We start from the raw sequence: 26,990 nt of genomic DNA, 5'->3' as shown, positions 1-26,990 counted from the left end.
AACAGGTGAATTAAACCTCTGTAAAGCTTATTTAAACATGTATGTATATAAATTTCAAAAGATGCTGGATGATGAATCTTGAAGTAAAACTGTTGTGTAAGCCCACAAGACTGAATCCTTCAGACATTCAACCTTCCCAGCAGGGAGATTTCTTGCAAACATCCAGTACAGTCTGATACCCCACGTCTAGTAGGAAGGAGGTTCTGAAGTGAATTTTCAGATGAATGCCTCTGTAGCAGTTCAAATAAGCTGATTGCTAGTTACCTTTGGCTTCCTGCCTCCTCTCCAGAATCTTCAGAGGTCATACTATGTACATAAGTAGAAATATTCATCTGGAAAATTGCCAAGAGCCAGATTAAATAGAACATCACTGTTTTTGACCTATATCTCACATGATGTACATGTCTTTATCTTCATATCTTGTTGCATTTTAAAGGTCATACCTGTCTCTGTGCTCAGCCCTGAAAAGATAAGGAAAAAGTTTGCTAAAAATATTAAATATTGTAGCTGCCATCTGCCTCAAAAAGCTTGGCATGGATTAAAAAATAAGATCTCAGTAAGGCTAACTACATTAGGTAGTCTACCTGTCCTTCCAACTCTAGGTCACCTATACTACACATGTTCTTTGATAAAGATAATTCTCTTCCTGCTACTGCCTGTTTGGAGAAGATCCAGAAGCTTCTGATCCATGTTAATAGCTTGATTGGAAAAGGAACATAAGCCCCACAAATATAGTCTAGCATTGGAAATAATGAGATCATTCATGCAAATTAATAAGTACATAAGGTCATACCTCAAAAGATAATAGAGCAGTCTCATACAACAGAAGCTGCTGGAAAGAATAGACATTAAAGGGAAGTGAAAATGAAGAGCCAGCCCAACTTTGTCCTTTTTTAAAAGTTTTGGTATTGTTCACTGTTAGGTGTGTGATCTTCTGGCCACTAGTTTTGTGAATGTAGCCATTCTCTGTACCTCACAGCAAGATTGGGCTACTCTGTTAATTGGTTGTTACATTTTTATTCTTTTACTAAAACAATAAATAAAACAAAAGACCATGTTTTTTTCAAAGAACAATTTAATCTTTTATTAAAAGGGGAGAAGTAAAGTATTGAAGGAGACAATACTTAGACTAGGATTTAAACATCAAAGGAAAAAAGACCAAGACGAGATGCCAAAGCCATCCAAAAGCACAGAAGCACACACACCTGCAAAGTTTTTAACTACTATACTGATTTACTAGATCTTCCAATGGTTTTTCTACATTTCTTCCTAGAAAAATATTAAATGTTTGATTTTCTTACAAGTCCAAGGTATAAACAAAGACAACGATTAAATTAAATAATTGATCTGACTTAATACTAATCTCCTATCTATGCCAAGGTCTTTATTATATAACCAGAAATGTTCATTTTACTGTTGTCATCTGATTTTCTTACAGTTTTAGAATCATGTTTGTAAAAGTTCATGATGAGACAGAAGAAAATTACTTTTATTTTATATCCATTCCATAGAAAACTGGTTTGTTGTTGTTGTTGTTGTTTATTCATTTGTTTATTGTTATTGTTTTAAAGCCAGCAGTAAAGAGGGGTTGCTGTGAATTGGTTGGTAAGTCTGGTTTTGACCTTCTGAGCTGCCTTTGGAATGAAGTTATGAGGTAGAGTGTTCTATTGACTCTTATGTAAATGGACAATGGGGAAAAAAAAAAAGAAAAATCAAGTGCCTCATCAGCAGATCTTTTTGGGATTTATTTGCAGGGTATAATTTAATGCATAAAAGGGCCTCTTTCTAGAAAACTCAGAGCACTTTACAGATATAAGCATGCCAAATTTTCTTATCTGTGACATACAAAACATCATTCCAAGTGCTAGTAGGAAAAACAAAGTTGGAGATTTAGTCCCTCAAGGAACTTCAGATATTAATCTGCCTAATTAAGCCCCAAGTTCCTTTCAGGTGTGAAAGAATTAGCAGGCCTACATGGACCAGGACTGGTCACTGAGAAACTTCTTCCATTCAAAGAATCCCCAAAAGCCATACCAAATTTTCTTCAAGTTCCTTAATTTCCAAATGATACCTCATTGTAGGCTTCTGTAGAACTCTGACAATTCTACTTCAGAAGGACCTTATTTCAGTTGGGAAGTGTATCCTAGGAGGCAAGTGGCTCCCAAGAGAACTCAACAAATCAGGACAAATAACATAGGTCTCTAGTGTGATAGAATTATGCACCTAAATATTACTACTAAATAAACACATTTCTAGATCCCCTACAGATTTCTAAATGAGTGGAAAAGACTCCTTTTTTAACCTTTTATTTATTTCCCACCATAATACCTAATCAGCTTTCTGGGATTTCTGCTGGAAGACAAGATCATAATTCAGAAGATAACCATCATTATAGACATAAAGTTTCTGGTCAAAAGGATGATAATTAATGCTCTGCAAGTTTTCCTGCATCTTATGCATTACAATGTCAAGGTTTCCCTCTTTCCCTGTATTTGTGTCATAGTAATAAAATATCTCTTCTGTTCTGGTGTTCAGAGTACGGGTAGCATACAGAACTCCACATACCATGAAGGCATTAGAAACAGATGGTTTATACTGCTTGGTATACCAAGTGTTCAGCACCTGAAGTGTGGTATCATTGAGTTTACTAATCACTATGTTACCAGTGCTAGCTTCAGTGGAATAAACCGCCCAAAATCCAGTCTCATCCACAGCCAAGTCAATATCTTGCCAAAAAACATTAGCATATGAAAAACGGTTATTATAGGCCGCATTAGGGAGAGTCTGAGTTACAACAACTTTGTTGGTGGTCAGGTCAACTTTGGCAATGTTCCGGGTATTGTACCAGTTGACATACATATTGTTTTTGTAAACTGTTGTACCACTACCTTGGCCATATGTAATTCGATATTCTCGAGCATTTATGTACAATAACAAGTCATCCAATGTGTTGTAGAGTCTGTAATATTCCAACAGTCTCCCATCTGTATTCAATGGTGCCACCCAATACAGCCCATTTTCTGGATGCTGGGGAGAGTAATCTCGGCCCCAGGCACCATATTTATAGGAAAATCCCCTCCAGTTGAGCTGAACCACAGATGGCTTGCTGATGTTCACCACACCACCATGACCACAGGACCCTATACAAATGAGAAAATAACAAGACATTCTTAGAGAAAATGAATGACAATATATCATATCATTTTTTTTAGAGAGAGAGTTTTTTTGCTCTAGGGTATGTGTGCTTGCTAGAGAGATAGAAAAAAAAAAAAAAGAGAGAGAAATCATCCCTCAGAGGGAATGGCCACACTATAATCCCTTCTCCTCCATTCTCTTCTCAGAATTTTGGGTATGCATGCACATATGCCCAACGTGAGTTTCAAGCTGCCAGATCTGGGACTCAAACTGCAGTCGGCCATGTGAGAGTCCAGTGCCTCAACCACCATGCCACCTGCTGGCCCCTAATTTCATATCTTAAGACCAAAAATATCCATAAATATTTTTCCTTTCAAGGTCTGATGACAATAGTAGTTCTGATGGAGAAGAGACAAAAATCTCCTCTTGGTTTCAGTCTTAAAGCAAACTTGTTGTTAGCTCTAGAAGGTATTCTAAAGGGTAATTCGTTGTTACCCTCTGTTTCCATGGATAGGTTTTCAAGCTGAAAAATGTGGATAATACAATTGCCAAGGACCAGATGGTGACATGGTGGTTGGGGCTGCTGGATCCCACATTGTTGACCACGTAGTTTAAATCCTGAACCTGATGACTTGAAAAATGCACCAGGCACATAAGTATGCATGTCTAAACTCCCAAGAAGGGGAATGTAGGAAAAGGGACTATGGCATGGCCATCCCCACTGAGGGTGATTTCTCACTATTCTCTTTCACTCTTGCTGGCACACATGCCTTATAGGAAAAAAAAAAAGAATGAAATTGCTAAGAAGTATATTTAAAAGGATTGAGGACTTAAAGAGAGGAAACTTTCTTCTATCAGAAAGCACTTTGCACTGTTATTTTATTTTTCTCAAAGAGAAACCAAGAAAGCAAGAGCATCCCAAAATTCTATCCTATTCTATAAATCCAGAAGATGCTATTCACTAGGGGCGGCCCGAGAGGATTGTGGAGGAAGAAATTATCCTGAACGGGTCTCCATACCTTTTAGCCTCTGTCCTTCCCTGGGACTTGAGTGTCTATTCAGGCTATGTACCAAACTTGATCCAAGCTAATCTTAAAAAAGGAAATTTTAAATATAGTATGGTATAGATCCAGAAAGAAGGTCCCACAGTGGCAGGATTTCATTACTTGGAGACCATCTTGCTACAGAGTTCTGAGGTGAGTTCTGCTGTTGACAACCCATACACTATACTGTGCCTTAGAATGACAGGGAAGTATTTCATCCTTCCCATTCTGACACCATCATTGCGACAATGTGTACAATCAAGTGGGACCAGATTCACTGGTTCACTGAGTCTACATTCCCTGTAACACTTGGGTAATGACTCAGGCTAGGCAATTCACAGGCTGGCCCTTCACATTGCTCTCCCTCTGAAATGCCTGCCAACCCAAAGCATTTACAAGCTATAAAAAAATAAAATAAAATTTCTCCAGTATTTTCTATAATAACTATCCAATGAGTTGAACACACATTTTCTAGGATCTTAATAAATACTCTCTTAAAAAAAAAAAAGTAGTGAGTTAGTTTATAAGGTTTATAAGATAACGAAGAAAATCCAACTTCAAGTACATTTGAGGTCATTTTTCCTTGTCCTGCTACCCAGAGCAAAGTAGGTGAAGAAAGGAAGGAGTAGAACCTGAATCACTGGGTCTAGCTTTCAATGCTTAAAGGAGTCAGGAGGCCATGGAGCCATGGAACCACAGAGCCATAGATCCAGGGAGCACAAGAAGTAAGCAGAGCTCCAACGAATTGCCTGAGATTGGCACTGCAGGGGGAGCAACGCTTCTGTCTCTGAGTCTCTGAATCTCTGCCTCTGTCTGATATGGAAAGACCCATTTCTTTTCCTGCTACAGGCTTCCCCTCTACCTTCTCACTCAAGGAGTGCTCAGAGGTAAAACCATTACTAGAAATCCTGCTTTTATTTTTCCAATCTGCTGGGGCTTTTTGGTCCCAGAATTAAATACGTGCTCCTTAAATGCTTTCATAAATCCGCAGTTGGTGGGAAAGCCAGCCAACCATACAACAGGTAGAGAAATGAAACCACTCTGTACCCAACCTCAAATAATTTTGCATATCATTAAGCAGAACACAGTCGCGGGTTTATTTTAATAATGCATGCGCCATTTCATAAATAAAAAAGCAACGTGTGTTCAGCCAAGAGACTGCTCTCCACTAAAGAAATAATAAATAAAATTATAAATTATTATTTCTTCTCCTAAAAGTGATCTCTCAGATGAATGCTTGTTTGCTTTTGTTTATGAAACAATGCATGAATTATTAAAATAAAGTTAGCGGTGTGTTCAGTTTAATGATAACAAAAACTGTTCAAGTTTCCATATGCTACAAACTGGATTTTCTGGTTAAAGTATCTTCCTGAGAACTTATTTATTCAACTGCATTTCACTCTGAGGAAATAAAGAAAGTTTCTTTTTTTGTTATAGGTTAGAAGAATTGTTTGCTTCATTGAATCTTGCCTTCTTGGAAAGGAAATATCCCAAACCAACTGCAACAAAACATTTAAGGAAAATTTATGATGCGTAGAACTTATTCAAGCATTAACATGGGTCTAAAGATAATAAATGACTCTACCCAGATGTGAAACTCTTCAGACATGAAGGAACAAAAATAATTTCACAAAAATTACTGTTACTACTACTACCATTATATTAATAATATTAGTAGTAGTATAATAGTATTACTAGTTATAGTAATAGTATTAATACTACTACTGCCATTACTACACTACTAATAATGGTTTACAATTTCACAAGTTGACCACAAAATTATAATTTTACTCAACATATACATTAAAATGATATGAAATTCATACGTTTTTAATTTATTTTTTCTTTCTTTTATAAGAGGGTGATAAAGAGAGGTACCCTTGACAAGGGCTCACCACACTTTGGTCCTCCCATATGCCCCCCCAGCCAGGACCACAGGCCTGCAGTTGAGCTCAGTATGTTCAGCTTAATCCAGAATCTAAACCCAAGGCCTCCTATATAACTCTAGCATCGTGCAGCGGTGCCCTACCACCTGCACCGCTTTAGCTGGACTTGAAACTCAAAGACTTTTCCTCATGTTCCAACCATTTGTAAACACTCCCCTGTATATTCTGAGTTTTTAAAATAAATTTAGTTGTGCATACTTAAAGTAATGATGTTATATGATACATATATATGTAGCAAAATGGTTACTATTATGGAACATATGAACATATCCATTATCTCACGTAGTTTCTCATTTTTTTCCCCATGCTTACCCATTTTGTTATCTCTCTATGTTCTCTATCTCCTTTGGGCAACTTTTCAGATCCTGGCTATGGTCAAAAGGAAGTGGAAGAAGAGTTGGACAGTGGTAGAGAAATAATGCAGGGCTCGTGAGGCTGACCCACATGGGAGGGTTCCAGGTTCACATCCAGAGACCTCCCTGAATGTATTGGGTGTGTACATGTCCTTAATATGCAGCTGTCTGGGTCTCGAGTGGACTGTGGTGTTATGACACCATCAGAGTTGCTGTTTCACTCTCTCACTCTCCCTTCTCTCAGTCTCTTTCTTTATGTCTCTCTTGCTCATGGAAGAAAGAAATAAAAATTAAAAATACGAAGAAGTGGAAATAGGGATAAGAACTAAATCTTGTTGCGAGTGCTATAAATGTGACCAGGACAGTGACAGACCAATGTCCATATACCACAGCCACCGGCTATGGCAGACTTCCTAACTCCCAGCAGTAAAATGTCTTGGAAACAATATTGAAACTGACATTCAGCTTGGTGCCCACTGCCTCATCAGTATCACTGTCCCCTACCCCTTGTACTCTAAATATCAGGTAGGTGAGTCGTTGGAATTTGCTTGTTACTCTAGGAATCATGGTGTACTTCTCTGTTAGAATATCTATGCAAGGCACCCTGGTCAGGTGAAAGTATTACCAGGCAAGTTCAAGTTCAAATCCTCACTCTAATACTTATTAGCTGTGTATCCTTGACAATGTGATTAACCTTATGAGCCTCAGTTTCGTCATGTTAAAAGAAAAATAATAATAACTACTCTGCAGGACGATTAGAAAGAAAAGAAAGAATGTATGTAAATGTAACTCAATAAATAGTAACTGTCATCATTACAATCACATTGTGTTATAATTGGAGGATTACATGACAGTCTTTCTTCACAAACAGTGGTTTCAGGAGGTTTCTGTACCCATACTGGTAACACCAGTCCCAGAACATTGTCAACCACACAGTCCCTCCAAATTATGTTTGTGGAATAAAGGAATGAAAGGCTAAACAAATCACTAAACCTAGCTTACCATTATTTATGAAACATTGCTATACCTCTACCCTGCTACTTATCTGTTTTTTTTTCCTTTCCTTTCTTTTTTAAAGAGTAATAACAGCAAGACAAAGTTTAATCCAGGAATTATTTTTCAAAGATCCTGGTGTTTACTCCACAGAGCATAATGCAAGGAACGCACTGCACAACTACAGCCTTGGTTGGCAAACTTCGTTGTGCATTTCATTAATATGGACACGGTATTCTGATTACATCTAGGGAAGCCATAATCATGACACTAAAATATTCTAAGTTGGCTCTTTTTTGGTTTGTTTTTAGTTTGCAATAAGACACACACATTTATCAGAGATGAGAGAGAAAGAGAGAGAGAGAAAGCACTTGCAATCCACCCCCAAGGGGGGATGACTATACTGCAATCCCTTCCCTTTCATTCTCCTTGGAGGATTTTGGGCACACATACACACATGCTCAGTGTGGTTTTCAAGTCACCAGGTCCAGGACTCAAACCATGCAGTCAGCCATGTGGGCTCTACTACTACAGCACCTAGCTGGCCCTTAACTTGGCTTTTTTGTTTTTCTTTGTTTGTTTTTTTGTTTGTTTTTTGTTTGTTTGTTTGTTTGTTTGTTTTTGGAGAGGTTTTTGCTATAGGATGCGAGTGCTCACCAGATAGACAGACAGAGACAGAAAGACAGAAGGTGAGAAATCACCCCCCGGGGGGATGGCCACACCACAATCCCTTCTCCTCCATTCTCCTCTCAGGATCTCGGGCATGCACGCACATGCACCCAGCGTGAGTTTTAAGTCACTGGGTTCAGGACATAAACCATGGTCGACTACATGGGAGTCCAGTGACATAGCCATTACGCTAACTGCTGGCCCCATTTGGCTTTTTAAAATGATCATAGTAGAGTATTTTTTTTTAAGCCAAAAATTATATGTCTACAGAGAAAACTTAATTTTGGCTCAATCCATGTACTCTCTCACATGGGCAACTGAACTTTGAGCCAAGAGGAGAATATGATTGACTTGTAAGACTTAGGCATTAAAATGATCATAATCATAAAATGATTAAGACTAAATTGACTCTGAATTATTGGATATATGCTACTCAGCTCTTCTCTAAGCTTGAGATTTTAGTAGGTCAGGTCACCTATGTCTCTCTTTTTTTTTGTTTTTTAAGAGAGGTTTTTTGCTATAGAGTGCAGGTGCTCACCAGAAAGACAGAGAGAAACAGAGAGATAGAAAGTGAGAAATGATCCCCCGGGGGAGGGGGGATAGCCATGCCACAATCCCTTCTCTTCCATTCTCTTCTTAGGATCTTGGGCATGCACACACTTAAAACTGGCATGAGTCAGCGGGTCCAAGACTCGAACTGCGGTCAACTACATGGGAGTCCAGTGACATAGCAATGACATCAACTGCTGGTCCTGACCCATGTCTTTTACACTCCACTAACCATTCGCTCCACACCTACTATGAAACAGCATAGAGCCTAGCATCCTCAAGCAAGTGGTATCAACTCCTGAGTATTCCCATCACATTTTGCCCATATGCAGTCGTTTTGATTCAGAGCAAACAGAGAGTGGCTGGAGTCCCTTGTATCAAGGAAAAAGCTAACGAGTAGAAGACCAATTATTTTAGATTAGAAAGTTCTGTAAAATGAAGCAGAAAGGGATATTATTTGCTGCAAAAACAAACAAAAAAAAATAGAAGGTATATTTTATTGAACCCCAAATCCCCGTAATATTGGGTCATTGGGAAGGAAAGCCATGAGTAATTTTTGCATAGAAAAAACATAGAAGACTACATCCTGACTTTCCCGACAACCTAATAGTTTTAAGTTCAAGCTGACCACAGGGTTTACAAACTACAGATGCAAGGGAGGGGCCCAGAGCATAGAATTACTTTATAGCTGAGACTTGTGGAAAAAGCAGACAGGCCAGATTTTAAAGTCCCATAATAGTGAGAAACTTTAATTAAAGTCTCCACAGGCTCACAGCTTTGTGGTGCCTGGGGATTTTCCAATTCTGCATTATCAACCAATCCAAACAGAAAGAGAGCAGTGAAAGAAATTGATTTAAAAACATGACAAAAAGTCAGTTTAATATAAACATCATAAATATAATATGAACAAAGCTGGAGCAGGGCCAAGTGGCTTGGCAGCGATTCAGGTAGAGCCAAGGTTGCGGGAAAGTGAGTGGGAATCTGGGTCCAATTTGCTCAAACAGCACAGCTGGTCTGGGATGGTGCACAATATCTAAGTGTGAGGGTCTAGGGGAAAGTTCTTGAGGGAAAAATACTGGAAAAAAGTAATCCAACAGATTCATTGGTTTTTCTCCCTTGGTAATAAGCAATGAATTCTCTCCAGCACCATCACCCTTGTGTTATTGAGGACTGACACGCTAGGTCCTGGGATGACCAGGGAGTGAAGACCTTTGCATTTCAGCCTTTGCTCTGTCATTAACTACCTGCATGGCCTTAGAGTCGACAGCATCTTCACTACCCAAGTCCCTTTCTCTATGAGACTTAAGTTAGATGGTCCTGAGTGTTCCTTCCTGCTCTAAAATGTCCTCATTCTGAGGGATGCATAAGCATTGTGCCAGAAAAACAATCTATCCCATGAGAAAGGCTTGCTAGAGAGGAGGAAGGACACTTGCTCAGAAAATCATTAGGATGTCATTGTTCCAACCCCTATCTGATGAAGCCTCCATGGTCCAGCAGAACCCACTCTCCTTTCCAGCGCACGTTCACACACTGATCCCAAACAAAATTCAGCCTTTGTCACAAAAGACAGACCATGGTCTTTGTCCTAAACCTCTCTGTATGTTATACTAGGACAGATTTCCATAGAGGGAGGAAAGATTCCCCTAAACAAGAACAAGACACTTATACCTATAGTTCTACCTAATTGAAGTTCTACATGAACAGGGGTCTAGAAATGCATTGGTCTAAAAGGAAACAGGTTGCAAAGATTGCAATTAAGAAAAATAACAAAGGCTGTGCTGACATCACTGTGTAGCAGTTAGTCCCTGTTAAAGGGAGCTGGAGCACATATGACTGAATGCATTTCGAGTCCTGGTCCCAGAGCCTTGAAAAACACATTGAGTGCATGTGTATGCCTGCCCAAAGTCCTGACAGGATGGAGAAATGGAGGAAAATGGATTGTAGTATGGTTACAAGCCATTGGTGGGTGTTTTCTCTCTTTCTCTGTCTCTCTGCCTCTGTCTCCGTCTCTCCCTCATGAGTACATCTACCCTCTGGCAATTAAAAGCAATGAAGAAATAAGATAAAAGCTATAGTGTGTGATGAAAAGATACGGTTCCCATTCATGCTGAAATGCTTACAACCTAAAGAGAGAAGTCCCTGTGACAACAATGTGTCTAAAGAATAGGGATGAGGGAACCAGCAGTTAGCGTAATGGCTATGTCGCTGGACTCCCACGTAGTCGACCACGGTTCACGTCTTGGACCCGGTGGCTTAAAACTCACGCCGGGCGTGTGTGCGTGCGTGCCCAAGATCCCGAGAGGAGAATGGAGGAGAAGGGATTGCGGCGTGACCATCCCCCCTGGGGGATGATTTCTCACTTTCTGTCTCTATGTCTCTCTCTGTCTGTCTGGCGAGCACACGCGCCCTACAGTGAAAATCTCTCCAAAAAAAAAAAAAAAGAATAGGGATGAATATGGTGGCTGAAAGGCTGCCTTTAGTTCTCCCCGACAGATGCACTTCAACACACAAGCATTTAACATGGCGTTGTTCACAGCAAGGTTTCTACTCTAATGATCGTCATTACTAATAGTACCCAGGGCCAGACTACAAGTGCTGATCACAGAACTCTGACCTCCCTAGTATTGCTTTATTTGTCCCTACAGCAACTATGTAAAATATGTACATTGAAAGGACTTAAACAGTTTATGGGAAAATGAAAGTAAAGTATGAGTTTATTTGAGGGCAAAAAAAAAAAAATTAAAATCCATGTAGTTTTTCATTATAGCCATTTTCCACAAACTTTTTGAAGACTCCTTGTAATCTTCTATTTTACAAATAAGGAGTTTATAATTCTCCAGACCCATAGCTGGAGAATTCGGGTCTTTCAGATTTCAAACCTATGTTCTGGAGTCCTATACTCCACTGCCTCCATTCATGGATGTACTGGGTCATCGGGAAAGTCATGATGTAATTTTCTATGCAAAATTGCATCATGACTTTCCCGATGACCTAATACTGACAGAGTACCCACCTCTATGCTGTACTTTAACCCAAGGATGATTCATTAGAAACTGAGATCCATCTCTGATATCAACGAACTTATAACCTAGGAGGGGTGGTGACACACCCCCAAGTGCCATGATCTACAAGGCCAGCCCTTTAATCTCACTGATCTCAAGGCTCACAAGTAACAGATGCTCAACATGCATTTAAAGGAACAAGAAAGGAAAAATTAAAGAGACAGAAGAGAGAGGAAAGGAGAGATAAAGGGCAATAGGATTCAAGACATAAACCCAGCTCATCAGATAAATAAGGCACTCGACCCCTACAATCCACAGGGAAGTGAATGCCACACTTAGACTCTAGAGATTTTTCTTTCCCATGGAACCCCTGAGAGCTGCCCATCACCATAGAGATGTTTTTCCTGCTAGCAAATGCAAAAAGAATACATGTAATTTGTGGATTTCTGTTTTAAATCAACTCCTCTATCACCATAGAGATGTTCTTCCTGCTAGCAAATGCAAAAAGAATACATGTAACTTGTGGATTTTGTTTTAAATCAGCTTGTGGTTTGTGTTCTTCCTCTGTGAGCTCCAGAATATGTCAGTACATAGAACTGCTTAGAAGGGAGGTGATAAAAAGCATAAAAGGAGTAAACTCAGAAAAACAGAAATCCCATCCTTTCTTTACTATTGCCATCTCAAACCCCTTTCCCACCCAACTCACAGCTACTCAAGAGACATGGCTCAATGGTGGAAACTCCTGTTGCTTACCTGGAGAGGGAGGAGGGGGGCCGACAGGAACGTGTTCACCTTTAGAGGCCTCACATTTCTTAAGCTTGTTCTTCAGAGCCACAATTTCCCGACGAATGGCAAGGACGTTGTTTTTGTCTAGTGTCTCGAGCTTCTCTACCAAGAGAGTCATATTCCTTATCTAAGGAAATAAAAATTCAGAGTGACTTTATGTTATTGTGCAATTTCTTTCATAAACATTCCAGGGCTGAATTTGTCATTTAGTGAAACATTGCTAGAGAATACACCAGAGACTTTCCTGAATGGTTTCATTTGGAAGAATACATTTTATGGTTTAGCGTGAACGCCTGTCAGATCTCAGGCAGATGTGTGTGACAAGACGAAAATGGCAAAGATTTTAACAGCCTTAATAATAGAGCACAGGCTCATTCTAAGCATCCACAAATGTCCATTAAAGTTCATTTCTAATAGCCTTCCCCTATAAACTCGTGTTTACTCATGTTGTATTATAATTAAGTTTCTAATGAATGTTGAGGGCCAGAGAAAACTTAAATCCTAAAATATGTAACTAGGATTCTCAATTATAGCCCATGTCATGGCTGTGCTACTAAATTCTCATCGATATAAATTACCCAACCACAACATTAATGTGATGGTCATTGTCCACAGATCTGAAAAGCCTTCACTGGAGCATAATCACTAGACATTTCTTACGGGAGGCTGCCAGTACATGAACAAGGATTCAAGAGAGGTTAAGGATTCAATGGTCATTCAGGAGGAGAAACAGATCTAACAAGTTTACAATCAGGTAAACTGTGAATTTTTAGTGCCATGACGATGAATTCAGAGTAGAGGCAATACCTGACCTGATTGGCCATTAACAACTGTTCAAATTTATGGTACCTCCTTGTCAGAGAAGTTGAAAGGCCAGTACAGGACTCTGACCATTAGATGACACTTGCTACCTGTCCCTCAGGCAACATGTTCCCAATGTGCTTATCTTATTAGCTAAGGTCAGGTGTCCATCCAAAACAGAGCATGAGATATGCCTGTTGTCATGAGAGAGCATAGAATTAGAGTTGGAAGTGAGATTCATATCTTAGTCCTAGCACTTGCTTACTGGCTCTTCCATACTGAGAAGCCAGTTCTTACCTCCACCTCCAGTTGGTCGACAATCTCTGTGCTTCCAACAAAACTCTCCTTCAGCTGTATGACCAGTTTCTCCATCTCTTTCACTTCTATCTTGATCAGCTCAAAGTCCAGTTCGGTGTAAGAAATGGTATCCTTTTCCATGATCTCTACTCGGACAGTTAGGTTTGAGAGTTTCTTTTCATACACACTGATTAATTGGACATATTCCTGCACCTGAATAAGAATCAAAAAGCTCTAATCAAACCCCAGAGTAATGTTACACAATTCTCCACTACCAAGCCCTTGAGGACTATTTGATCCCTGCTAATCATTGTTTTTGTACAAAAATTGATCAAAAATATATTTAAACAGCTTTTGGGAACCAGCAGTTAGTGTAATGGCTATGTCGCTGGACTCCCATGTAGTCAACCACGGTTCGCGTCCCGGACCCGGTGGCTTAAAACTCACGCCAGGTGCGTGTGCGTGCGTGCCCAAGATCCCGAGAGGAGAATGGAGGAGAAGGGATTGCGGTGTGACCATCCCCCCTGGGGGGTGATTTCTCGCTTTCTGTCTCTATGTCTCTCTCTGTCTGTCTAGCGAGCGCACATGCCCTATAGCGAAAAAAAAAACTCTCAAAAAAAAAAATATATATATTTAAACAGCTTTTTAAAATCTATCCAAACACAAACTTAAAAGAACTTATTACTATGTTTTGGGGAGTGGGGGTGGATTTTTCACTTACATGACTAAAAATAAGTTGTATATTTGAATCATCATTTTACTGTTGGAAGACATTAACCACCTCCCCCGCCCCACGCAAACTAACCTGGTCTGAATCAGAGATTCTTGCCAACCCTCTTTTCCTCAATGCATGTACTCTAAAACAAGGTTTCAGCCTCAGTATTACTGGTATTTGGGATTGAATCATTCTTTTTTGGGGGGGGGCTATATTATCTATTATAGGGTGTTCAGCAGTATTGCTGACCTTTAGATGCCAGTAGCATTCACCCATCTTCCCAGTTGTGACAACCAAAGTGTCACCAGACATTGTGAAGTGTTCCTTCAGTACTAAAATCACAACCACCACCCACCCACAAGAGTGTGGTTATTTAGAACCATTTTGTAGAGAAGGGGCAAATATACAAAAAATATATATATTTTTTTAATTGACAGAAGGTGTGTGCACTCACCAAAGAGAGACAGAAAGAGAGGGAGAAACCACCTGCCAATGAGAAGTGGTCATGCTGCAATTTCTTCTTCATTTCTCCACCCCTTCTGGATTTGGGGCACACACACACAAGTGTCATGTATGAGTTTCATGCTACCAGGACTAGAAGTCAAACCAAGGTCAGTCATGTGGATTCTGGCTCCCTTAATCACTAGGCAAAGGGCAGTCCTAGAATTCCTCCTTTGATCATTAATGCGATGACTTTCGCGCCCCTCTGTCTTTTACAAAGTAGCATAAAGATCCAACTTAATATACAATGTGTGAGTGTATATGCGACTGTAAAGTGCACATTTCATTAAGTGCGCCGACATTTATTCCAAGAACTGATTATTGCAATCAGACCTTTAAATTACACATTTGTTGCATACATTTGAATGTCTGATCATTAAGTTAAAATACTTCCAAAAATTCCCTGGGTGGTTTAGTATATAATTGGAATCTCCAAATGGATATTTCAATAAACACAGTTGGTGGTTCTTTCTGTATCTGATCTCTAAAAGAAATGCCATTGCTTTTTTAAGGATCTGCTCATTAAAAGTTAGTGGTTTTACCTTCTTTTTACACATATGAGCATAACTGATACTTTCCCCCAAACTGCACTAATGTCAAGTAGCTGATTCCACAGTGCCTGGATAAATTCAAAGCCAGATGTTGGCCTTTAATCTTCCTAATACCAAAGGCAGCCCTAACTTCTGTCATTTTAGCCCTCCTACTTAACCCCACTGTGCAAATTACAGTAGACTCATAGGCCACAGACCTAAAAAGGCTAGGGCTTCAGGCAAAGAGGATTTTAATGAAAGTTGAAAATGCAGCCCTTGGCACTGCTAGTGTATCTCCTCGGGCAACTGATAGTGCCATCAGATGTACCGTCACTTGGAGGTTGATAAGGTTGGTGACATTTTGGTGGATACAGAGATTAATACTATGCATATACATACATACATACATATACACACATGTTATAGATACAGATATCGCTATAGCTATATCTAGAGTGTTTTATATGTCTATAGCTATAGCGATATCTGTATCTATAATGTGTATGTGTATGTATGTATGTATGTATGTATGTATAGCTATAGCTATAGATATATAAAACAAGTCTTCCTCAAAAGTACACACACAGACATAAGGTGGCCAGGTTTCAATATCTCTAAAACATTGAGCATAAAATCTTGCCTATGATAAAAAATAAATAAAGTGGTAATTTACTGAAGAAATGCAAGTTTGAGATATGAACATGCTTGTTAGCATTTGGCCTTGCCAACTCTTGGAACAAATGAAACACCCTCAGCTTTTCTGGAACATTTTGGTGGCACATCGCAGCTGTTGTTCTTACAAAAATGAATGATTCAACTGTCATCTCTGCTAAATAAAACGTGGCTCTCCCAGATTCTCAGAGAAAACCAAAGCGAAGCCAGGAGTTTGCCACCTGTAAGAATATGTGGTGTGACTACTCTACTTCAGTCACAAAACAAAAGGTCTCTAAAGGTCTATTTTTTGGGGAAAAAAATAGACTGTTCTTTTAGCTGACATTTAAAGGAAAGCTCAGTGGTGTGCAGGTAAACTGAGATCACCCATGAAGTCACAAAAGGTAAAAGAGAATTTGAGAATGGACCAGAAAGACCTCATAGTGTGAATTTTACTAATTAAAGCAAATTATTAGTATAAGCCTTTCATGTATGTGGATCTGTAGTGTTGAGAGAGCATGGACAATTCTAAGAACAGTCCAGCTCTTCCTGCAAGGTACAGTCTCAGTATAGGCAGCCCAGCTCCCTGGAGCGGTGTCTACCCCCACTTCCCCATCATTTTGTGCTTTTAGTGCATTTTTCCCTCTTCTGGAAAATACTTAACATTTAGAGCAGTCGTTCTAAATTGAGGGAAGGTGGTGATGGTAGTAATTTTGTCCCCAGGGAGCATTCAGCAAAGTCTGGAGACATTTTCGGTTATCACAACTAAGAAGTGGGTAGGTGTTACTGGCATTTAGAGGCAGGAACACTGCTAAACACTCCAGCAAGAATATGGGTCTAGTCCCAAGGGTTGTATCTCTGAACAGACATCTTTAGCTTGAAGGTCCTCATCACTACAAGTTTGCACATCAGAAGACTTACCTATGTTTGACTTTAAATCACTGATATAACATTCAGATTTACCATTTTATTTTGTTTATTATACACTTTCTAAATCGTTGATAAAAAATAAAAGTTTGTTTGGGGGTTTGTTTTGGGAGATTGTTACGTTTCCTTATAATAAATGTCCTATAATAAGTAAGGATATAGTACATCTGCTATTGTCTCAGGAATTAATCTGGTTCGTATTTCTGTCAGTCCTTAAAATCTGTGGTCATAACTGTGGCCAGATTATTTGAAATAAGTAAATTAACTTGCAACCTACTGTTATTTTCAATATATTTTTAGAAATAAATCTAGCAGGGTTCATTGAACCTGAAGTAACAATAAGGTATATAAAGCATTTTTGAGCTAGACCTACATGGGTTCAAATCTTATTTCAGTTCTTAGAGGGCAAATCACTTAATTTCTCTAACCCTTAGCTTCCTATAAATTAGGAGTAATGATATTGAGTTTACAAGATTTTTGTAAAGATTATAGATAATATACATTAAGTGCCTAGCAAATAGAGGGCCTATAAATTACAAAATTTAATAGAGAAACAGGGATGTCTGTGTTTTTCAATCTGACCTTTTAATTTATTATATTTCACTGCACAAAGCATTGCTCAATCAATGTTGTTTGTTTATGGGTTGCCTAAATGTCTCCCAGGCTGCCTCAACCTTCTCATGCATGAGGATCTATTAGCAAATGTGTCATATTAAATAACTTGCCCCAAAGACCATAAGCCTCCAGAAAAAGAGAAAATCCTAAGCTGCCTTTTGCACTATCCTCTTCCTTAGTCACAAGAGGACATCTCGTAAACAACAGAAAAGTATCAAATGCTTTCAGCATTTTATGCAGAGGCAGCTCCCCATCTTCTCTGTGTACTGGCAGACAATGAATCAATGTAAGGCAGTCAGAAACAATTTCTACTGGTCTGTTCAAAATGGGCATTCCCCAGGCCCCTAGATAAATGGTGATTTCCAAGGCAACCTAGGGACAGCTGTAATAATTCACCTGGAAATTCAAAAGCCCTCAGCTAAAGAGATAACTTTGAATTTGAAGGTATCACTGACCTACTGCAGCCCTCCTTGGCTCTGCACTGGAGGATGATAACAGCATGGCCAAGGGGAAAGAGAGTTGGGATGATTCCGAAGACCCCAATTCCTGACCTGCTTACCCAGCCAAGAGAATGACCGTGAGCAAGTCCCTTTCCCTTTCTGAACCTACATTTTTCCATTCCTAAAATGGGAGTGGGAACACATGCCTTGTGTGCTTTAAGGAGTTGGTTGAGAAGAGAAGAGAACTGGAAGCCCTTGGAAAAGCACAGACAGAAGTGGCTAACTATCATCTCATCGTTGTTATTGTCACCTGTCACACCAAGTTGTTGATGCAAATTCCAGCTGGCAGGTACATTCCTTTCTGAAGCCTCAATCACAGTGTTTTTGAGGACCAGCTACTACTACATTCAGAAATAAAGTTTTCTCAGTTACTCCTTCCCTGCCAATTATTGGCAAAGCAGATGCCACCTCCCCTTTTCCAGAACTGAATGTCCCATATTCATAACCTAGTAAGTCACACACTCTCCCTTAGACCAGCAAGAGGTTTCAAACTGCCCTTCACACTCCTGCCAGCAAAGACAACATGCAAATCAGTAGCTTCCACTATTTCAAAGCAAATGATTCTAACTGAAAAGATCTTTACCTAGGATTTTCCTCTACTTGTTATGTTTTTATGCATAACTTCTTATCTGTACTTGATTATGCTGGAATAAGGCTATGAATATTAATGGTTGGAATTTATAATTTAGTGCTGTGCCTTTTCTGCTGATTAATTCAAGGACATTTTATTTCTTAAGAAGCTAGGTTCCTCGAGTAGTCAAACACATTTTCCTGGACACTCATTTAAATAAAGAATATTTATCTACCAATTCAGGTTGAAAGTAGGGTCTCAGCCTCACCATAATTTTTGTCTGAAAGGATAACTATGTTGGATGTTAAGGTGGCTAAGCTTAAATTTCTCAGGAAAACTTATTTTGCATCTTGCAGTAAACCCAGTTTCTGGTAAATTAATGAAGCTGCATTAAATAACGTATACTGGGATTATAGTCCAGCTTGGACTTCACCTGTGTATTTTCTAATTGATTTTTAACTTGGCTAAAAAGGTGAAAGTCTTCAAAATTAGAGTGCTGGGACCAGAGGATGGAGTAATGGCATGTCACTGAACTCCTATGTAGTCAACCATGGTTTGAGTCCTGCACCCAGTGGCTTAAACTCACCCCAGGCACGTGTGCATGTGTGCCCAAGATCCTGAGAGGAGAATGGAGGAGAAGGGATTTCTCACTTTCGGTCTCTCTGTCTCTCTCTGTTTTTCTGGCGAGTGCACTCACCCTATAGCAAAAACCTCTCAAAAAAAAAAAAAAATTCGAATGCCAAGTTCCATTGTGCTAGCCAGCTCAGAGAAAGGCAAACCCTTTATGATAACTTCCTCCAGCTAGTAATCAAAAAGTGGTAATCAGAGGTTTGAGTCAGGTTTTTACCAAGGCTGAGAGGCCTATTGGTCTTGATCAAATTCCCAGGGAATTCTTCAGTTTGGGTTTAATGCTGGATGTAACAAATACGATATTTCTGCTGAGTCAATAGCAAACAACCACCAGGAAAGAGCAAGGAGAGAGCAAACTGTAAAGCCTTTGAAAGAGGAGGAGAAGAAGGAAGGATGGCAGCAGGAGAAGAAGGAAGGATGGCAGGAGGAGAGGGAGCAGATTTGGAAGAATGGGGGAGAAGAAAACATGAAAGAAGGGTAAGGAAAAGAGACCATCTAAAAGTAAAAAAAAAAAAAAAAAGACTAAAAACTGCTTCCCCCTCCAAAGGTAGGGATTAAGAAACAAAATAAAAGAAAGATTAGAAGGAATGGACAGGTGAAAGGATTGAGGCAAAGGGAAAAGAATAAAGAAAAGCAGAAATGAAGCAGAAGTAGGAAAAAAATAAGGAGGATAGAATAAAAAAGAGGATGGGAGAGAAGAAAGCAGAACTGGGGGAAAGATCTAGAATACCAAGAGGGAGAAAACAACAAAACAAGACAAAAATATAGGTTGGGGGTTCTCAGTGAGAACTGAAGGCTTCTTTCTGACTCTGAGTACCACAGTACTGCCCTGAGTTCATCAATGGTTTGAATAATTTTGATCCCATTTCTTTCTGTGTTCTCAGCTTCTCTGTTATAAAGAACTTTCTAGGTATCCTGTAAAACAATTGCTAAAACACCTGTATGAGACAAACCTACTATCTTTGACACAATGAAGAATGACTGCTTATAAATTCCATAATTTAAAAACAGTTTGTTTGTCCTCATCAAGATATTTGTTTGAAAAGAAAATGCTTACTTTAGAAAGTTCTTTCTCAAACTTCTTGGAGAGAAGTTGAGCTGTGAATTCCAGGTGTTCCACTCTGTCCACAGGAAAGGTGGTGTCTGGCAGGGAAACAGAGCACTGGCAGGTTCCTCGGTCATCCATGGAGCCGGTAAAATTGGAAAACGACTGTAAATAAAAATAAGTTGAATAAAATCAGCAATAAAAAATCAGTATTAAGCTGAAAAATGAGCTTTTGGGCAACTGGAGTGACAGGAATTGGCTTGTCAAAAGCATGCGTAGAGGCAAGCAAGTGGAATCCAATACATAAATGAATGACTTCTAGAAATAAGCGAAAACCGCTATGTTTTCACAGGTGGTGAGTACACATTGCATTTAACCATATCTCCATCTGTCGGACTAAACTACTATGTCAGCAGCCTTCACTGAAAAGAAGACTCTACACTCTTTTTTCTTTTTTTAAATGTCAGTGTATACATGTATATGTACGAGAGCAAGTGAGAGAGACAAAGAGAAAACACCATCAACAGGGTTGCATCATATTGTGATCCCCTTCCCACAGCCCTCAGTGCCTCAGGATCTGGGGCACCAGGAGTGCCCAATGTATTTTTAGTCCTACCCAGGATCCATACTTGAGCTTGGCCATGTGATTCCCAGCACTACAGTCTTAGTAACCTATGGACTGTGTCATCTAGACTGGACCAATTCTCCATTCTTTTTTTTTTTTTTGGAGAGGTTTTTTATTTTTTGCTATAGGGCGCATGTGCTCGCCAGACAGACAGAGAGAGACATAGAGACAGAAAGCAAGAAATCACCCCCCAGGGGGGATGGTCACACCACAATCCCTTCTCCTCCATTCTCCTCTTGGGATCTTGGGCAATTCTCCATTCTTGAAAAGTCTTAAAGAAATGATGACTGCCTCTACGCTAAATAAATAAATAAATAAATAAATAAATAAATAAATAAATAAATAAAAAGAAAAAAAGGAGATTAAAGAAGTGATGAGAGTCTTAAGTGTGAATATCAAGTCTAACAATTACTAGCTATGAAACCTCAAGTCCCAGTTCTCGTCTGTGAAACAGGGATAACCACCTTCACCAGGTTGTTCTAAGGATTAACTGAGTAATGAAAGCCAAATCCTTGGCTCCTGGTAGTTAATCAGTAAATATCACTTTCTCTTTCCTTCTATTACTCATTTTCTTTTCCTTACCTTTACCCCAATGCCAGTCTAATTCCTCTTGATCAGAATGAGAAAGATAGCAAGGATGTGGACTACAGTGAAAATATGCAAAGCAAATTCAAATCTTTTCTTCACCTGGGAAATTGTATCATTAACATCTTTTAAAATGGAAGAAAACCAGCCGTTCGTTAAAAACTGGACCGTGTATGAGTTTGAAGGTTTTGTACAAATTTTTTAAATAAAAGTTTTCCAGCTTACCATTTGCAGAAAAGTCATTTTAAAATATTTGATGTTTCTTTAAGATATTCAGGCTCACACTTCGGTGCCGCTGCATATTTTAAAATGACAGGTTTGAAAGATCCTGTTTTTCTTTTGTCCCCTTTGAACTTCCCCAAGGGGATCCCAGCACAATTAACATTTTTTTATTACTACTATTGCCTTACAGAGTTAACTCCTGGCAGCCAGCTGTGCCTTTTAATGATCTCATCCGAAGGCCAGTCCAAAGCTCACCTGTGGAATACCAGCCTGAAGGGACTCTTGATGAAACCACTAATGAGAGAGCGATGGTGTTCAGAGTTGAAGGGGCTCAGTCCCTGCATCTCAAAGTTCAGGTCAGTTGGCTGCAGCTGCAAATGTGTGCTCTGTGTAATTCATGTCTACCAACCTCCATGACTCCTACACAAGCTGGCCTTGTATAATCAGGAGCCATTCCATCAGTGACCTTGGGACCAAACAAAGCTTGTACAACTAAGGTGTTGTTTAATTTAACCTAAGCTTCTTTAAGATGAACAGAAATAAAATATATGTGTGTGCACTCAAACTCTTTGTGCCAGGTCAATTCTTGACATTGGCCTCAATTTTTATTTCCAGTCACATTTCCACACCTGCAGGAACTGGGAAGGAAGGAGGCAGAATGAGCAGGTTCATGCTGACCATGGGGCAGAGTGGGAATGGTAGTGGATGGGAAGAGTCTTCGCTAGCCATGAGTAAGGACTGGAAAAGGTACACTAGGAGTCTGTCTGAAAGCCAGCTTCTCTTGGAATCAGCTTTACAAAACCTCTAAAGTCAGAAAGGCTCCAGCTGGGAACCAGCAATTGGCATAATGGCTATATTGCTGAATCCCATGTAGTCAACCGCAGTTCTAGTCCCGGACCTGGTCACTTAAACTCACGCCAGGCGCATGTGCATGCATGCCCAAGATCCCAAGAGGAGAATGGAGGAGAAGGGATTGTGGCATGGCCATCCCCCCAGGGGATGATTTCTCACTTTCTGTCTGTCTTTCTGGCGAGTGCACATACCCTATAACAAAAATCTCTCAAAAAAAAAAAAAAAATGACTCCAGCTGAAGCATGCCAAGGTTTTTACAGGAAGGACTGACATATCATGGGCTTTTGAAGAAACAGCTTATTATAATAACTATCTAGTAAAAAAAAAAAATTCTTGCATTGCGTTTTGACAAGGGGAGATTAATTAGCTGCACAAGACAAGGTTGGACCAAGACAGAGTTCTCTGAAGAGCTCTGTCAACTCAAGAAACAGTGGGTATCATCAAGCAGTTTCTAGACAATCAACTAGGAACCACCAGCTAACAACTTTTAGTCCTGAAGTTCACCTGAAAGACAGGCAAATAATTATGGGCTCTGCTGACAGCCATTCTGCCAGTTTCTATTGAACATCTCTGTCCCAGCGCTGTGGACTCCCATCTTCCATCCTGCTTATCATCAGCCCAGTGTGCTCAGCTGACATCAAAATGGTCCATAAGTTTGATCAGTGTCTCCCATTAGAGATATTTCTGCTCCTCACATTCAAAGACAATGAAGCTAATGGTGATGAGTCTGTCTCTGCGGTGAATGCTTAAACTCCACATGAGTGTAACATGGGGAATGGGAGACAAAGGCAAGTGCTTGTCCCCTTGGCCTTGTGGAGGGCAAATTGGACCTGAATACCCCACAAGTCACCTAATTCTGCTAGGTTCTCACTCAGCATGTGTAGAATTAATATTTACTGATGTCTATAATATGCCAAGCATTGGCACTAGGGAGATGATTAAGCCTTGATTCCTGCCCAGAAATCAGGCCCACTATCATTATGAAAGTCCTAGTGTTTTGTTTTGTTGTTTTTTTCCTAACCAGCCCCATAGCCTGATGACAAAAGCACATGACTCATTGTGGTTCGGACTATGACAGTCATTATGTGGAACAGAGCATTAAGCCTAGTCCTTTTCTGTGATAAAGACCCTGTAGCAGCCCCTTCATTGGGGCTTGACATCTGAGGTTTATAGAGTGCTCTGAGCACTACAGAAAAGGTGCAGCTCACATTTGTGACTTAAGGTTGCAATTGGCTCTAATTAGCAGCCAAGTCTAAGTGCCCACAAAGACTCAAGGCATAAAATAATGGTACTCAACATTTTTAAAGTACAGAAAATGATATGTTTGGAACTTGCTCAATGACAGTTATAAAAACGTTTTCCACCACTTTCCAAAGAGCTCATCAAGCTGACAGCCAGCTCCAGAATATTAGGTTTCTAATAGAACTGACACCTGGTCCGCTATAAAAAAAAGAGGTTGGAGTGTGATACTGACTCATCAGAGGGAGATAAGTAAACCAGGAAGGAAATTAAAACCTCTAAGTGCAATTTAACTACCATTTCTTATCTCCTTTTATATATGTGTCTCTTTAGTAGACAATAGACATTTTAGATTTCTCTCTTAACCTATATTATATTTTCTATTATTTTAGCTTATGATCATATTCAAATGCTGATTTCTGATTGGTAATGAAGCTTCCTAATAAAATATTATTATTACCTCACTTTTAAAAATGCTAACTAATGGGAACCAGCAGTTAGCGTAATGGCTATGTCGCTGGACTCCCACGTAGTCGACCGCGGTTCACGTCCTGGACCCGGTGGCTTAAAACCCACGCCGGGCGCATGTGCGTGCGTGCCCAAGATCCCAAGAGGAGAATGGAGGAGAAGGGATTGCGGTGTGGCCATCCCCTCTGGGGGGTGATTTCTCGCTTTCTGTCTCTCTGTCTCTCTCTGTCTGTCTGGCGAGCGCACACGCCCTATAGTGAAAAACCTCTCATAAAAAATGCTAACTAATTTTAATTATCTGAGAAATATTTTATTGTTATGTAATGATATTACATACCTGATTTCTGGCTACAAAGAACCCTTGTGCAGTCATGATTCCCCAAACCTTCTCTTAAAACTAAGTAATTTTCTTCTACACTCCCTGAAAATATAGAAATCTAAATATAGAGAAATAGAGAAAAGCACGGGCATACTAATTTCGAGCTATATGACTTGCTGAGTTAGTGACTTTAAAGTCAATGGCCTTACCTCAGTAAGCCTCAGTTTCCATATCTCAAAAATGGGACCATTGGGATCAGAAGATAGCATAGTGGTTTTGTTACTGGACTCTCACATAGCCAACTGAGGCTCAAGTCCTGGACCTGATGGCTTCAAAATCATGCCAGGCGTGTGTACATGCATGCCCAAGATCCCAATAAGAGAATGAAGGAGAAGGGATTGAGGTGTGTCCATTCCCCTTTGGGGGTGATTTATCGCATTCCCTCTCACAATGTCTATCTCTCTCTCCCCAGTGAGGACATGCACCCTAAAGTTAAAAAAAGAAGAAGAAGGAAAAAAAAAGGACCATTAATTTTACCTACCTCCTAAAGTTAGATAAGATAACATATACTATGTATATAATCTAGTTCTGGCTTTTATTAGGCACACAGTGACTATTGTTGCTGTTATTTCTCTCTGGGCACTATCAAAACTATTTTTAATTACCAAAGTTTCATTACCTATATATTTCCAAATGTTGAAAATAACAAACAAAAGCCCTTTCCTTGCCTTCTCTCATTTACCCTTCCATTCAGACATTCTCTTGTAAGCACCAACCTGACCTCTGAGTAGAAATCCTAGAAATACAGAAGCAGTTCAGCAGAAACTCCCCCACTCCGGGACCAGCAGTTGGCTTAATGGCTATGTCACTGGACTCCCATGTAGTCAACTGTGGTTTGAGTCCCAGACCTGGTGGCTTAAACTCACGCTGGGTGTGTGTGCATGTACGCTCAAGATCCCAAGAGGAGAATGGAGGAGAAGGGATTGTGGCATGGCCATCCCCCCTGGGGGGTGATTTCTCGCTTTCTGTCTCTGTCTCTCTCTGTCTTTATAGCAAGCACACGCACCCTATAGCAAAAACTTCTCCAAAAAAAAAAAAAAAAATAGACTGCCCCACCCCAAATCACACCCTAGCAAGGATAGCCTGGAGGTTTTGCAGAGCAGGCTCCTGAAGAATAGCCCAGAGAGGAAGTGAGTATCTGCTTTGGGCCCTCAGCTTCTCATTCCCATCAGGCCTAGTCCCATTTCTTTAAAGAGATCCAAACAGGATTCATCCCCCAAGGAATCGGGCTCACTATGCATTCCATATCTAAAGGGACTTCAAAAAGTTCATGGGAAAATGAAATTAAAATATGAGTTAATTTTGGTGCAAAAAAATAAAAATCCACGAATAGTTTTTAAATATATAATCTTCGTTGTCCATGATCTTTTTTTGCAAAACACCTTATGAACTTTCCGAAAACCCCTCCTAGCCTAGCTGGATTAGTCCCTTTGCAGTGTGTAGATTTTGGTTTTGTTTTATTTGTTTGTTGCTGCTATTGTTTGAGTCTGGAAATGGCCTTAAAGATTCCCTATAAAGAAGATCGAATAGGATTAACACTCCCCCAGTGGAAACGTCCATGCCCTGTAGCCCTTTCCTAAAGACCAATAACTCCTCCGTCACTTCTGTCACTCAGCTCCTTAACAAACCAGGTACAGAGAAATTGCCGGGACTCCACCTGGAGATCATGGTGGCTCTCATTCCTTGGGGGAGCTGCAGAGTCCCTGCCGGGCAGCAAATCAATTGGAGCCTACTAGCATGGTCTCTTCCCTAACAGTTCCCATCCTGGACTTCATATTAGAATCGCCTGGGAAAAGCTTTTTAAAAAAAAAAAAAATCTGTGTTTTAAACATATGTGCTGGATAGAAACCAGGCATCTGTACTTTCAGAGTCACCCGCACCACCAATTCTAATGTGTAGGCAGGTTTGAAAAGCCCTTTATAGCTTACATTCCCCCCACACGCACACACACACCACCCCAGAGAACGGAGATGGTGTCTCTCTTGCTAACAATTTAATTATTTCACGTAGGTTTTAATTCATTTCCAGGGTAGTGATAGTTAACAAAAGGAGTTGTAAATCTTTCAGAGTGCCCAGGTCTAGTCATCCATGAAATTGTATTCAGGTCCCCAAAAAGCTAAAGGAAGGGAACAAGTGTGGTTAATTTAGACTATGGGACCTCCTCACCTGAGACACGGAAGCACCACCTGCTGAGATGTGGCCATCAGAGCTGTCCACAGAGCCAGAGCTGAAGTTGGAGCTGGAATCTAAGCCTAGGAAGGAGGTAGGGCTGGGGATCAGGGGACCCAAATCCCCCAGGCCTCCTGTAGCTGGGCTCAGGAGGAAAAGAAAGAGAAGCAGGGAAAGTTGGCCCTGACTCAT

At 40.0% G+C, this 26,990-nt stretch overlaps 1 protein-coding gene across 1 annotated transcript; it reads right to left on the bottom strand.

Moving 5' to 3' along the window:
* Positions 1–1,100: 1,100 nt before the first annotated feature.
* Positions 1,101–26,990, bottom strand: OLFM4 (olfactomedin 4). The gene is made up of 5 exons (XM_014590530.2): positions 26,796–26,990; positions 20,272–20,424; positions 13,575–13,787; positions 12,444–12,603; positions 1,101–3,140 (listed from the first exon to the last, which is right to left on the bottom strand). The coding sequence occupies exons 1-5, from the start codon at positions 26,988–26,990 to the stop codon at positions 2,329–2,331; spliced, it is 1,533 nt and encodes a 510-aa protein (XP_014446016.1). The 3' UTR covers positions 1,101–2,328.

This window comes from Tupaia chinensis, unplaced genomic scaffold (assembly GCF_000334495.1).
Source record: "Tupaia chinensis unplaced genomic scaffold, TupChi_1.0 Scaffold000458_2, whole genome shotgun sequence".
Taxonomy (NCBI): Eukaryota; Metazoa; Chordata; class Mammalia; order Scandentia; family Tupaiidae; genus Tupaia; species Tupaia belangeri.
The sequence above is the reverse complement of the archived record's forward strand: the minus strand, read 5'-3'. Positions and strand labels throughout refer to the sequence as shown.